This window comes from Chinchilla lanigera, unplaced genomic scaffold, assembly GCF_000276665.1.
Source record: "Chinchilla lanigera isolate Chin_1 unplaced genomic scaffold, ChiLan1.0 scaffold00072, whole genome shotgun sequence".
Taxonomy (NCBI): Eukaryota; Metazoa; Chordata; class Mammalia; order Rodentia; family Chinchillidae; genus Chinchilla; species Chinchilla lanigera.
In genome coordinates, this window is record NW_004955473.1 from 11,560,111 (window position 1) to 11,574,910 (window position 14,800).

A 14,800-nucleotide genomic window follows, 5' to 3' on the forward strand; every position below is an offset into this window, starting at 1 on the left:
ATCCCCATTAATTTTTTCTTTCTCCATTTTTTTTTGCCTCAAATCAAATTTCTTACTTCAAGGTAGTATTGTAAGTATTCAAAGATTACTTCATCCAGTGTATTTCAATTACAGATTCACAGAGGGCACAGGTTTATTTGGAGGGCTTTTGGGAATGGCCAGAGATAAGAAGAATTTATTCTATAGCTTGGTAGTGACTAATTCTGTTCCTCTTTCATTTACCAGCCACCTCACTACTGTTTGTAATAGCTACCATTTATTCAGTATTTATTATCTGCCACAAAACATCATAAATATTTTACATGGATGATCTCATTTAATCTTCAGAACAACTTTATAAGGTAATTACTATTATATTTATTCTAATTTGACAGATGAGACAGTGAGGCTTAGAAAGATTAAGTAATCTATCCAAGGTCATATGGCCAGTGAAAAGGCCAAGACTGAAATGCAGGAAGTCTAGTTTACAACCATTCTTTTCTATTCAGCAGCTCCCAAACTGAGAAGTAGAAACAAATTTCCACCGGGTAAGGGTCACACAACAACCCTTTGCATCAGAGTGGGAGGTGTAAAATCCAAGGGCCAGGAGTGAGCATAGATAAACTGGGCGTTTATAAGGACTCTCTATGCAGGAAGAAACTTTCCTCATTATTTTGCTCCTTGCTTTTTTTATAGATCTGGAAGAATTAGGGACATTGAGTTGGGTCTGGCAAAAATTAGAAAAAGAAAGGATACCATTAGTAGTTCTTGCATGCAGTTGACTAACCTCTTTTAAGAGGCTGTGGTATTTAGTTGAGGAATTGATTAGACCCAGAGAGGTGCCAAAAGTGGGTCTCTGTTGAGCTTTCACCATCTGGATGGCAAGATACTAAAAGAATTATCAACTATTGTGTTATTAAAAGGGGATCTAACCAGAGGAAAGCATAATAATGCATAGTGTGCCAAAGAATAGGTAACATGGAGCACTGTTCTTTCCAGTTCTCAGGGCTCTTGACTCCAGAGTCCAGGAAAAAAATTTCACACATTAATAAGTCTGCATTGCCCAAGGAAAGGAAAGCAAATGCTTTCTACCAAGGAGGCCCTCGCAAGTTCTTGCTCCTTTTCCTGGTGCCTTTTGGGGCTTTTCCTCACACATTTCTGAGAGAAGCTGCATGGCCTGACTGCAAAGCCAGTCCCATGTGTGCTTGGCCCAAGGGTTTTCTTGAGAATATACTTTCAGAGGACAAGTGGATGTCTCCTGAGCCTTTTGGAAGTCAGACTGTACACTGTTTATATAATGAACTGTCACAGAAGAACAGATGACTCATTTTTGAGATTGGAAGTAGATCGAATTAGAGATAAAGATAGTTTCTTTGGGAAAGAGGACTCTAGGTCTTCTCTTGAACACATGAGCTCTTAGATTGTGCATCTGAGTTTCTGAACTATAGAGTATCTGAGTAGCTGCCACTGCCAAGAGGTAAACTGATGGGCAAACCTGGATGCATGGGTGAGAGAATGTTACAGGTTAGGCTGGGAGGCTGGTGATCTAAGGGGATGGTATGCTGATTTCCTGGATTTGGTGAAGAACTGAGAGCTGTGGAAAGCCTCCGAGAACAGCTGTTCAGGAAGGAAATCTAATCCCTAAAATAACGAGGAATTTTCTTTTTCAAATGAAACTGGGTTTCTGTTGTTAAGACGAAAAGCTCAAAAGATCTTAAACTGATGATGATATGGATAATAATATTCAATATGTGCCAGATGCTATTATATGTGTTATATGTGGGTTTATTTCATTTAAAACTCTCAACAATGCTATGAGGTAATGTTATATGATAGATTGGGGAATCTGAGGCACAGGAAGTTAAGTAACTTGCCCAAGGCATCACATTCAGTAGTAGAACAGTTGAGATTAGCAATAATATGCCATAACCATTGGAAAGACTATCCAATGGTTTCATGGATTTGATAGTGTCATCATAGTCATATAAAGGCAGAGAACAGATGAAGACAAATTTCTATGATCTTTCCTCAGTGAGACGATAAGAATAGAACAGGAATTTATGATAGGATGTCAAAAATGAAAGTCTCAGAGATCATGCAGGATAATCTCCCCACTTTACCAGTGATAAAAACTAGAACTAGAGACAGAGAGAATTATTCATGGTCAGCCAGGTAGTTGGTGTCAGAGCTGAGACTAGAGCCCAGATCTTTTAATTCCTAGCCCACTGCTCAATCCCCTTCACCCTTGTTCCTCTTAGAGCTTTTACTGTTTCTGAAGGCCATATAAATGTGGCATTCCAAAAGTTATATGTGTTAGTCTTAATTTTACCCGCAGTGTGGTCAGTTAGCCTCACTGGGAAACACAAAGCACAGGAGTGATTATCTGGTATTTAAAACATTCTAATCAAGAAGTGATTTTACAAGCACACTAGCAGTTTATCTCCAGTGAAGTTTTGTTAATTAATATTAAATTTCTCATTGGTCAAATTAGTAGTGTTCAACAATTGTGGATTGCCTAGAACTATGGTAGAGGTATTCCCAAATTAGCTGAAGGAAGCTAGAAGAATCTAATAAGCTCTGTAGTATTATCATTTAGAAATGGTACCCTAGGCTCTATTTGTAAGTTCACCTGTGTGCAACAAGTTATGGGGTTCTTGGTTAGCTGAATCCTACCACTAGAACGCTGTCTTATCTGCCTCAAGTGAACTTTTATGCAGACTTAATGTTGGAGCACCTAAAATGAAAGGGAGCTGAACTTCACTGAGCCTAGAGAACAGACTGTCCAATTGTTTTATGCCAGTCTGCTATTAGTTTAACAAGAAACAGAATTTTGTCTGAGGGTTTCTTTTCTACTTGGCAATCAGGTTATGGTGAGGAGACTTATAGTGTTCACTCTAACTGTGGTAGGTTATTAATATTCAACCAAAAGGTACCTAGTGATTTTGAATGAACAAATTGGCTTAGGTCAGTTTATGATTCTAGACAATTAACTCTACTTGGATCTAAAGTTGGTGAGTCTCTTTCTTAGAGTGTATTGGAAGCTTCTACCCTGGGTGACTGTTGATGGATTTTTACTTGATCCAGTACTTACAAGTTTGGGCCCATGATTTGCAAATCAGCTCCCTTTAGAAGTACTCCTTTGGATTTGCTGAGCATTTGTTATTGACACTGAGCCAGCCTTGTGACCACGCTCTAGGCCTCAATGTGGCCTCAGGAAGGTTAGTTAGAGTTGAGCTGGCACTCTGCTATGGAAGGTAACTCTATAAGGAGTGTGTTTATGCAGGACCATAAGTATGTACCCAAAGAGAGATTATTCTACCATAACGAGAAACCTTGATGGTATACTCCAAGGAGAAATTCAAGCTTTTTTCTCTGTTATTGAAAGTAGTTGAAATTGCCAGTTAACAGAACTTCCCTCAACCAGTAACTGAAATTGCTACAAGGAATCTAGTGTAGTGTAGTGTAGTGTAGCGTAGCATAGCGTAGCGTAGCGTAGTGTAGTGTAGTGTAGTGTAGTGTAGTGTAGCAATCAGAACTGCACTTTCTACTCTCAATTACATCAAGTGCTCTGGTACACATTTTGTTTGTTTAAAAAATTGCATGTGAATGTCTTCAGGTAGGGATATGGACTTCCCAGATGGCCACAGGCCCCACTACTCCCTTTGATTGCACACCTGGTGCAACTCCCCCATTTTTATGCTCTGTCGGGCTCCTCGAATCATCTGAGATGTCAACTCTGCTTGAAATTGAGTCAGGCTCTAGAGACAATAAATTCTGTTAGAATTTTGGCTCTGTACTACTTAACCAGCTGTGTGACTTTGACTAAGCTACTTACATATTTTGGGCCATCTCTGATTCATCTTTTATAAAATCGAAATGAGAATCCCTCCCTCTGGCAATGTGGTGATTCTATGAGATAAAACATATACGATGTTTGGTGCAGTAGCTTCCACTTATTAGTGCTTCAGTGACTATTTCAGCTCTGGTTTTAAATATATTGATTGCAAGGATGGGGAAGAGGGCACAATGAATGCTATATGAATTGATTGCAATACATCTATTTTTAAGAAATAGGTTGAGATTTGCTATGACATCTAGTTTATAGCATGGCTAAGGCAGTCATTAGCTTACAAGCAAAGAAGGGAAGAGGCACTGCTAAAATAAAAATCATTCCCTTGTCTTTACTTACCACCTCAAGGAGCATTTTGGCTTTTTTTCCCCAGAGACTGTGACTTGAGGCTAGCAGGTTGGTTCTTTTCAAGTCTTGAATTTCTAAACTGAGAGCCAAACTCACTAATGCTTACATGTGTCAATAGCACCACACTTACACAGAAAGGCAATGTACCTGGCGCAATACCCGGTGCCTAGAAGGTAATCAACATTCAGTCTGGAACTGCATATTTCTGTTTGTAGTACCAGGGCTTATTAAACTGTGATTTCCAAATTGAGTGCACTTTAGTAGTAGCTCTTGAGCTTATTAAAGAAGTTTTCCTTATATTTTCTGATTCATTACATCAGGGGTATGACCCAGGAATTCATATTTAATAAGCATTTCTTATGATTCAGATGCAAGTAGCCCAATTTGAGAAACACTGTCTTAAACCAATTAACAAGTAGCTTTGGAAATTTCAGTGAGATATTTAAGGATCTGTAAGAGATTCTGGTTGATGAAGAATGTTAGTGGCTTTTCTACCATAAATTTGCAAGGCTGTTCACCCACACAGAGATCTATATACTACCCACATACTTACCCTTTTACAAGCTGGCTTCTGATCCCTTCCTACCTCATCCATTGCTGCTAGCCTAACCCTTTTCTGGGCAGCTACAAAGTTGAAAGCCCCAATTGCAATGAGTAATTGGCAAGGTAAATCAGCCAGTCATAGAAAAGTGAAAGAGGACTATTTTTCATCACAAAACTTTTTAAATGTTTTAAAAAGACCTTTACTACCTTCCATCACAAACTGATTTCATTCTGAAAATCTCCCACAGTAACTGTAGAGAACCCTGAGGCTGAGATCACCTAGTGAGGAAAAATATGCGCAGGAAAGGTGGCAGGCCCTCTACCGTCAGAAGGGTGTCACTTGATGAGTCAAAAGCAACTAAAATAGTCTAAGTCATCAAGATCTTAGTGAGTAAAGTATCAGAATTTACCAAGGCGAAGGTCAAATATTGAAAAAGAGATAAAGTGTATTTTAGGGATCCTTGCTCAGCCTCAGGGGTCTCCTGCTACCACCAGAATACCCACCATCCATTTAGTGCTCCACGTTCTTGGGCAGATGTCTCATTCTGGGTCACTTACCTGTCTTAAGTAGCCCCTTCTGAGTGTTCTGTGAGGTAAAAGAGGCAATCTAAACAAAGAATTCTGGCTAAAACATTAGTCGCTGGTAAGGATTTAACTCATTCCCTTCAAGATAGCATACTTGCATTTTATCACAGGTCTTAGTGCAATAACTCAAACAGATGAATTTGACTATTTCAGACTAATGACGGACTGTTATGGAGCAGTATTTTGGGGTAATGTGGCACTATTTTGCAGTCCTCAGTGACACTGGGTAATCTTTTAACGACAACTCTAGAGCAGTCTTCAGCTCAGATATGTTAAAGCGCGAGTGATATTAGCTCTCTTCTATCCCATCAATGTGTGCCTGACATGAACCCTGAAAATGGAGTCTTTTTAAAGGCTCTTATGGCACCAGATAGAATTTGAATTGTCTTATATCTTTGTTTTAACTCTGTCTGAGACTTACATGCCTTTTTCTGCCATGCTTTGACTCAGAGAAGGAAAGCAGAAAGGGAGTGGGAATTGCAAGTTAACCTCAGATCTCTTGAGCAGGTTGCTTTTTAAGGGGTGCTTTGGGGTGTAGCAAGAAGCCAAGACACTGTCATCCTGACTCATGAGCTACCTCTTCTCTCAGCCTGCCTTCCCACCCCTCCATATCCTTACAAAACTCGACTTTAAGTAAATGCTCTTCTCCAACACGTAATCGTGCCATCTACCTGACTGAAGTGGACACACGGTTGTTGGGAATATGACAGAGATACCTGTGAGTTAGAGACAAGTGGGTCTCTTACAGAGCCTTCATCTTTGGAAAGAAAGAGGACACAAATGTGAGTAAAAGCTTGTCTGAGAGGGCATTTCCCTTGGTAATCAGTTTCCCTGCTCTGGACTCTTCTTGCTCAAAGTGTGGTTAAGAACCAGAAGTACTGGCATCACTCAGTAGCTTGCTAGAAATAAAAAACCTTGAGCCCCATAGCAGACCTATTCAATTGGAATCTTCATTTTAACAAGATCTCCAGGTGATTGGGATGCACGTGAAAGGTCAAGAAGTGCTACTCCACACTGACTGTACACATAGGGTTAAAGGATCCCTACTAGCTGTGCTTCCTCTTCTCAGCCTTATCCTTGCTCTCCTGCCTCCCTAAGATGAGGACAAATGACTGTTGTGTTGAGGACAATTGCTTAAGAAGCCAGTGACAGTTGGGAACTAAGAGGCAGGGAGGTCTTGACTGCTTGACTGAAGGATGTAAACACTTCACTCATCAATGGTCAAATGGAAATTCGGAAGAGAGTATGCTGGCTACTCCACTGGGAGCGTGGCCAGAATATATGTTGGAACCAACACAAGGGAGGGATAGAAGAAGTGAGGAGCCATTTCTCAGCTAGGCTTCCAAGTACATCCAGACCTATGAGTTAGTGACAGTGAGAGGGATGTTGCTTTATAAAACATGGCATTCCATATGCCGTCCCAGGGAATGGAAACTCTCAGCTGAGATCCAGCTTCTCTACCATGATTCTCCTCTGCTACGATGTCCCTCCTGTGCAGTGCTTCTGCCAGCACCCGCACAGGCAGTTTCAGACCCTCCCATGGCCTATGTAATAAAATAAATCCCTGTGAACTTTTGCTTCTTCCCAAATTACCCAAAGACTTCAGATTTAACATGCAGAAGTTGAACTTGTCTATGCATTTTGGGTACTTACATTCAATCTAATATGTGCAGCTAGCTTTTCACTTTGGCCTGTAAAGTTTTTCCATGGCCAAAGTCAGCTGATTTTTATATGGGTAGAGTGAACAGCCACTCTGAGCATCATATTCAAAAATGTTCCCATTTGACTGTCTTTCCTTGAAATTGAGACATTATGGTCCCCCATAGTCCATGGTATTAGCTCAAAAGATGTCATCCTCAAAGTACTATACAGTTCCTGAGGAGGAAGGACTAACAACAGGATGCTCCAATGAAAACAGAAAATTAGGCTTGGAAATGTGCAGGAAAGGCAGTACTCCCTCAGTAAGTATAGTGTGGATGGGACAGCAGAAGCAGGGGCAAGTCAGTAAGTAAGGGGTTAGGAACAGCAAAAGAGCATAAACTGGACACCCAGGGCAGCGGGAGGAAATAATGGCAGTAGCAGAGGTAGAGATATGAGGACAAATTCCGCCCGTGGTAACCTTTTGCTAAGCACTGACTGCTTTGGTACAGCTGCTCTCATTCAGGGCTGACCCCACACATAGGCCGAGGCTACATGCAACTCTGTGTCTGTAGTCTAGACATTTTCTGAGCAGCTCTTGAGGGGAAGGGTTCCTGTTGTGTCTGCATATCTCCTGCAGTCCTCCTGAAAAAAACCCATTTTTCCCACATGGGGTATTAACTGTACCTTCCTGTGGACACTTCATCAAATTAGACCCAAAGTGTCAAAGCTAAAGGAATAAAGTTGAAACTTGAGTTTTTAAATAGAGCATGTAAAGTACACAGATGATTTTCTTGACCTTTATAAAAAATAGAAAGTTTTTTGAAAAGTCTTTTAAATACATCTGCAGTCCACCTCTGTGAAATTCAAAGGTGAGTGAGTCATCTGATTAAGAGTGTTTGTTCTCCCTTGTCTGAGTTATGAACTCTGTCTTTTCAAATTCTAGCCCTCTCTTAAAAATCCGTATTATCTGTTAATCCTTAAATCAATTGTATAAAAATGATAAATCCCGTGTTCACAAAAGAAGACGTAGCACCTTGGCAGCTTCATTTATTTTTCAATCTGTTAAAATGAAAACAGGCAATCATCTTTGACTACCCATAACAATGAAATTTAAATATATATCGGGAGCCAAAATACAATAAAAATCTGAAGGACCCCAGCCGCTCTCACTGAATCTTAGGGACAAGGAAGGGAAATGCAGAATTATGAAAGCAAGTTCTACAGAGGCAAAAGTAGGGGCATGAGGAAAAATAGTTCTATCTTAGGAAAAAAAGTTAAAATGGTAGAGGAAGAAAAAGCGCGGCCTATTTTGCAGTAAGCACAGACAGAGAACAAACTAATTCTCTTTGCTCTTGCCCCTCAAACACTTCTTTGCCTCATCTCCCATTTAGTGAATCAATAGGCAGCTTCCTTGCACCAGAGGTAATATACTTTGCAGGAGGTTCACCTTTACAGCCCGGTGATTGCCATCTTTTTTATGGCCCAAATCAACAGCATCATGTCCATCCCTCCTCCTCCTCCTGTAAAAAATAGATTTAAAAAAATACTAAACCTTGTGAGAGGTGACTTAAATCTCTGACGGGCACCACTGAGACCTCTTCATGCTTCAGTGGGCTAAGCCAGCTGGCCAGAGGGGCTGAGAACTGAGCTAAGCCAGTGAGCTTCCTGAAGACTGCCCAGAGACAGAGAGAGGGAGAGCAGCAAAGGCGCAAAGGTAGGGGGTCTTGGGGGAAGCGGAGCCAGAGCAGACATAGGCTAGTATTCTAGGGAAGGAGCCTCAATCCCAAGGTCTTTAATTTGACTCCAAGTTTAAAGGGAAAGGACAAGCACCCAAACTGAACCAAACCAAACCAAAGCAAAAAAGCAAAACAAAACAAAACAAAACAAAACAAAACAAAACAAAACAACCAAACTGCACAAAATGGTATCAAGGGAGACATTTCCTCCCCAAATGGACCTAAATGGTTAAATGGATCCTAGCAATCAAGATAATTAGATAGTTAGATTGTGACTCTGCAGGCAAGAGAGGGAAACCTGTCTTGGCTAAGTACTTGGTAGCGAAATGTGCTCAATTATAAACACAGTGCTTTCTTAGTGAGCAGGTATATTTCAAATGGCTTGAAAAAATAATAGAATAAAGATTTGCAGCTGCTAGGCTAGATTTAGCCAGCAAAAGGGATTTTGCCTGGGGCTCCATTAGAGGCTGTGTTCCTAAGTCCCACTCCCAGTCCCACCATCACCACTGCTTCCCCATCAACGGATTTTTATTTTAGCCAAGGCGTTTAGAGCACAATTCCATGGTGAATAACCTTTAAGGTTACATTTGCCTTTTCTCTGCTTCTTGCAAACAGTGCGTAATCTGCGAGCACATTTGCTGGCTGTAAAGGTGTACAACAGCAATTTTTGCAATGACAGCGCGGAGAAGGAATATGAGATCTGTGTGCTAATGAGCTGACACTGCAGAGGCTGGGGCGGTGTAGTGTGGAGTGCACTACAAGTGCACAGCAGCAAGACACAAGAGGGGACTTCAAGGGAATCAACGACATTTCCTGAGGAACCAAGGCAACCAAGCCACCAGTGGGGCACAGTAGTCCCCTGGTGCTTTCACATCCTTCTCCAAAGCTTGAAGAAGATCAACTCTGCTTTTTAAAACAATAAATATGTAACTTCTATATGTATGTATAACTGTTTTTATATATACTGATTGTGTGTATGAGTGCGCGTGTATGTTTATGAATGCATGTATCTTGAATCCAGAATATTTACACTGTCCTTTCCGAGTTTATTTAGCTAAGTTGAAAAGCAAGGCAGCAAATTCTATTAATTCCTATGAAATGGGAATGTGTGTTGTAAATCACATGAGTGTCTTCAAGACACTTCGATTAACTTCTGAGGTGGGATCCCAAATGAACTGCCTGTCAAAGCCAGGGAGGCTTCTATTGGCCTCTGAAGGCACAGAATGAAGTTGGAGTCTGTCTTAAGTAAAGCTCTTGGGGCTTGCACAAAAAAAAAAAAAAAAAAAGAAAAAAAAAGGTTGCTGGTAAAGAAGAGTCTTTAAATAACTGATGCCTGGGATTCTCTGCAAGGAAGCATTCTGAATATATTGTGGGGGGTAAGTGGGAAAATGCTGAGGAAGACTACCAGGAAGAGACACATACAGAAAACATTTCTATTTGTTTATTCTTTGTGTATCTGTTCACCTTCATACCTAGAAAGCATGTGCCTGCCTCAAAATTGAGTGTGGAGAAAAGATCATGAGAAGAGGTCAATTCTAGTGCCTGGGGAAGCTGAAACTGGGAATTCTGCATGACAGCAGGGAAACCTTTCTTTAATTTTGCCAGCCCATTTCATATGGAATCAGAGAGGAGATTCGATCAGATTTAGACTCCTTTGAGGTTTACTCAGATTCTCTCTAGTTTTCCAGGGAAGGGCAGGCTAGAGGATACAGACGCTTTTCTCTGCATGGTTAGGTAGTCACTTGGAGGGATGGAATCGGAGGTCACCTGCCAGGTTTCAGTACTTAACTAGAATTGTATGCCAGTATCTGAAACATTTGACCTCTACTTCAGCAAGTGAAAGAATAGTCAAGCCCAGTGGAAGACAGTAGACAAATCCAAGGCTTCTCTGTCCTCTTGAAATCACTGGCATCTGCATCTTCCTCACACTAAGCTACCAGGCAACAGCTACTAGGAGACAACTTTGAGGTCTGGCCCCCATTCAACGATTGTGACATTTAGACACGACTGTTTCAGGTCTAGAGAAGATGACAACTTTCTTCCCCTCTGTAGAGTCTGAGAGTACAACAGGCAGCTGGGTATGCGTCACTGGTTTCTAGATATTTCTCCTATGTGGTATGTGTCTGTGCAGATATATACGTGTATTTGGCACACCTGAGGACAAAGTCGTGTTTTAATTTTATTTTTCTTGTTGTCCAGAGAGCCACACCCTTCCCCCCACCCACTTTCAAGCCCCTAGCCATAGCCCAGCCTTTTAAGTAGAAGTGCTGTGGATTTAGGGTGAGGGATTTTATCAATTGCTTTTCCATTCTTACGGTTGTTTCTTTATTGCCCTAAGAAGTAAGACATTAAGGCACCAATACAGATGACTTATTACCTGTTCTTAGCCTGAAATTTTCATATATTAAGCATCATTTTTCAATTGCTCCTTTGGTAGGATTCTGGTGGCCCTAGACTAGGGGGTATCAATCTGCTTTGACCATAGAACTGTACCAAAAAACCTTGGAAATCAATCATCCCTGACAGGCCAGTTGGCTCTCTTTTTCTAGCCCTCATCAGTGAAAGGACATTGAAGGGAGTTGAAATAAGTATTATTCATTGTTAATGATAATAAATCCTGGTAGCTTTAAGTATTTGGTTTTAAATCTGTCGTGATTGGTATTTAGGAAGCTACATTTGAGATTCAGTCTCTTAATGAGAACATAGTGCTGCAGGATTAAAAGTCAGATATGTGTTGTAAACGCTATAGAGACAGCCTGGGATTACCAAAATAAACGCAAAGTATAGACAGACATTTTGTAACTTTCACACCTAGCTGGAATTAATAAATTTCTATTTCTGTCAATGTTGGAGAGCCAAAGAATGTCACATACAGAGTATCTCAGAACATGTTCATAAAAGGATCTGTACCTTCAGCTGAAATTTTCTTAGAGCTGATAACTGTCACATTTTTTGCAAAGTCTTTCACTCTCTTCCTTTTGATCCAAGTCTTCAAATCCAAAGAACCTGTGCCCTTGGGACCCTTCCAACAGTTTTTGGAAATTACGTATCTTTTGAGACAGAGGATTTGAATAAAGTCACATACAAAGTTTCACCTAACCAAACATAAATAGCATTTCTCCCTTGAAAGAAAAACAAAACCACACAGAAAAGTCCCAAACTACACCAACTATAAAAACCAAATATGCTTTACATTATCACTGGCCTCACTGTTCTAAAACTTTTAGTGAAGTCAGCTTGAATGAAGAATTTTTGGGCTTTCTCATAAAACCATCCATTCAACTAAAGTCTGTGGTCCAATGAGCTCTTAAGTTGTTTGGGCTCCCCTATTGGTGCTTCTTTAAATATTCCCCCTCCATAATAATAATCATGGGCACAGCTGTGGATTTCAGAAATGACTTTGGAGTCCATGAAATTCCTTATGCTGATACTCAGCTTTTCCTGCTCCAAGCTTGTCTCTGCTGCCCAGCCTCTTGCTGTAAATTAGGAACCATGCTGTCTTTAACACCGTGGAAGGGGCAGTGAACAATACTAAGAGAGACAGAACTTGCTTTTCAAGTGTTCACCTGAGCACCATCTTCTCCCTTCCTTAGAGTTTGCCAGGCTTCCTCCCTTGGAATCACTGCGTAGTCTTATCAGTCCCTATCAGTGATATCTGGGTAAGAAAGGTGATATTCTAGGACAGAAAGAGGCCAGGAAATCCAGCCTAATCTGTCCCTCAAGGTCACTTGTTTGTTGAATTTCTCATATCTGGCTCCTACTTATTAGGCAATTGTCAAATTCTGCTCGTTCTCTCCAGTGGGGCACCAGCTTTAATGCTCAAGGAATGCACATCCTGAATTGACTCAATCAAGAAGCTACTGCTCCTTCTTTTTAAAATTCTATCTGAAGAAATTTCCCTGGATCACCATGCAATTTTTTATTTCTTGCTTTCTCTTCTCCTAGCAAAAATAAAGAAATAAACAAGGTGTGGGGAAGGGAATGCCAGGTTAGCAGGGAGGAAAATGAAACTTTTACATCCAACATCATTCACCACAGAGTTTTCTCCACTGCCTTGAGTTTTGCCCACTTCCTTCACCATCCAGGTGAATACTTCCGTGTTCATTTATGCACCACGAAACTAGAATTGAGCAGAGCTCCTAAAATGTCTATTGAGGCAGTCGCTCCCCAGCACACACAGACCCCACGCATTACAAGCAAAATGCAGATAATGTCCCCAAGGTCTCAAAGGGAGGAAAAGCAGATCTACTTACAAGCATTAGTCACAGAAAAACTATTGGAAGAATCCAAGTGATCTACGTGGTAATTCAAGTGGAAAGGCTTCTCGGTGGTGTTCTGGTTGGTGTTGTATAACTGCACAGCAAAGCGGAAAGCGCTGTGCTCCTGCACCGTGTTCCTCATGAAAAGTCCACCTACAAGCAAAAGGAACTGAGGTTTGCTTTGTGTCCCCTCACCCTAGGACAAGTTAGAAATTAGGGAACACTAAATATTAGATGCCTCTCAATGTTATGGGGATGTTCAACTGAGGATTCATTTTCAAGTTGGATGTTTCTCAAGACTTATGAACTCAGATTTCAGCCAACAGAAACCCGGTTTCTCTAAACGGAATAGAAGAGGCTGGAGAAAAGGGAAAAAAGGAAGAGGGGATCGCTTTGGGGTAAAAAGATAGAAACCAGAGTGGGACTTGATTCTTTCTTAGGCGGTAGCCCAGTCCCCCGCCCCAGTCCCATATTCTGCCTCCACCCCCGTCCCCATAGCTGTTTCATTTTTTTCCCCCCAGGGGTGAAAGGACAGGTTGGGGAAGAAAAATCATTCCCCTTGCTGCCCCGTCCCATTCCCCATTAGACACGCTCTCAGTCTCTCGATACAGGAGATTAGTTCAGTAAGGGCAACAATTCTAACTTCTGGACTTGCAAATACAGACAGAAACAGAGAACCCCTTCTGGCTCCCGGGAGCCCAGCTCCAGACAGACACAGCGGCAATTCATGAATTTGTGGTCTGCGTGACTTCAGCCGCTCACCCGCTCACTGCCTGATCTGCTACCCCCTCTCCCCACCTCATCCGCCACCGACCCTGGTCACTGCCAAGGGCTGGGGGATCCAAAGCGGGTTCAACATCCTCTAACACTAGCGTGTCTTCCTGGAGCAGAGACGCGGGACAGGGCGCCCCGGCCCGGGTTACGTGCCCTGGCGCCGCCAGACAGGCAGCATCAGCCTGGGACAACTTCCAGCGGCTGCACGCACGCCATGGCAAAGTCCAGCGCAGCGAGCTGGGAGCCGCGACTCTTCGCCCCCCTGCAGCAGTCCAACCTTCTGCTCGTCTCCCCTCTCCTCTCAGCTCGGGAAAACCCGGTAGTCCCCCCGCGTCAGCCCCAGGAGACCCCTCTCTCGTCCCCGATGCTCCCCAGACTAGCCAGCTCCTTGGGACTCAGATCCCCGCGATCTCTGCCTAGTCCGCATACCCAGCCCCTAGATCATGCAGGCACAGGGACCCGCGACCGCAGAAGCCCCGCTGGGGCAGTGGTCTCAGATGCAGCAGAGCCTGCCCCACTGGCCGGCTCTCTGGCGCTTACCTATGCTGATGGTGTTGGGGAATCCTCCGTGAGAATGACCCAAAAGCCCCAGTACTAAAAAGAAGACCGCCCGGAGCACGCTTTGCCCCATTTTCTTCTGCCTGGCCATGTTACGCCTAAAACGAAGCTGACAAGAGCATGGGCGCAACTCGGGAGTCGTCAAAATAATAATAGAAAAAGAAAAGAATTCGCCGGCTCTTACACCCCCTCCCCTCAACTTGCTCTCTCGCTCACTCTTCCTTTCCACCCCACACTAGTCCTCCTCCGCCGCCGCCGCCTCCTCCTCTTCTCTTCTCTCCTCTCCTCTCCTCGCCTCTCTCCTCTCTCTCTTCTCTCCTCTTCTCTCTCCCTCTCTCCCCCCTCTCTCGCGCGCTCTCTCTCTCCCAGGATCTCTCACACCCCCTCCCCGCCCCCCACCTCACTTCTGTCTTCACACCAATCTGGAAGGAGGGCTCATTGGCTACGAGCTGGGTTCTCTCAGAGCGATTTCTCAGAGAGAGAGAGAGAGAGAGAGAGAGAGAGAGAGAGAGAGAGAGAGAGAGAGA

At 42.6% G+C, this 14,800-nt stretch overlaps 1 protein-coding gene across 4 annotated transcripts in view; it reads right to left on the bottom strand.

Annotated features, from left to right (window-relative positions):
* The window catches only part of Gria3 (glutamate receptor, ionotropic, AMPA 3), a 291,195-nt gene extending 276,469 nt beyond the window's left edge, over nucleotides 1-14,726 (bottom strand). For 3 of the 4 annotated variants that reach the window (XM_005401286.2, XM_005401288.2, XM_005401289.2), the window contains exons 1-2: nucleotides 14,256-14,566; nucleotides 12,936-13,094 (exon numbers count right to left, since the gene is read on the bottom strand). In XM_005401286.2, the coding sequence (XP_005401343.1) occupies nucleotides 12,936-13,094; nucleotides 14,256-14,364 (268 nt within the window). In that variant the 5' untranslated portion in view covers nucleotides 14,365-14,566. Of the gene's footprint in view, nucleotides 1-12,935; nucleotides 13,095-14,255; nucleotides 14,567-14,672 lie in introns of those variants that run through there. The other variant, XM_005401287.2, reaches the window with a different exon arrangement.
* Nucleotides 14,727-14,800: the final 74 nt, after the last annotated feature.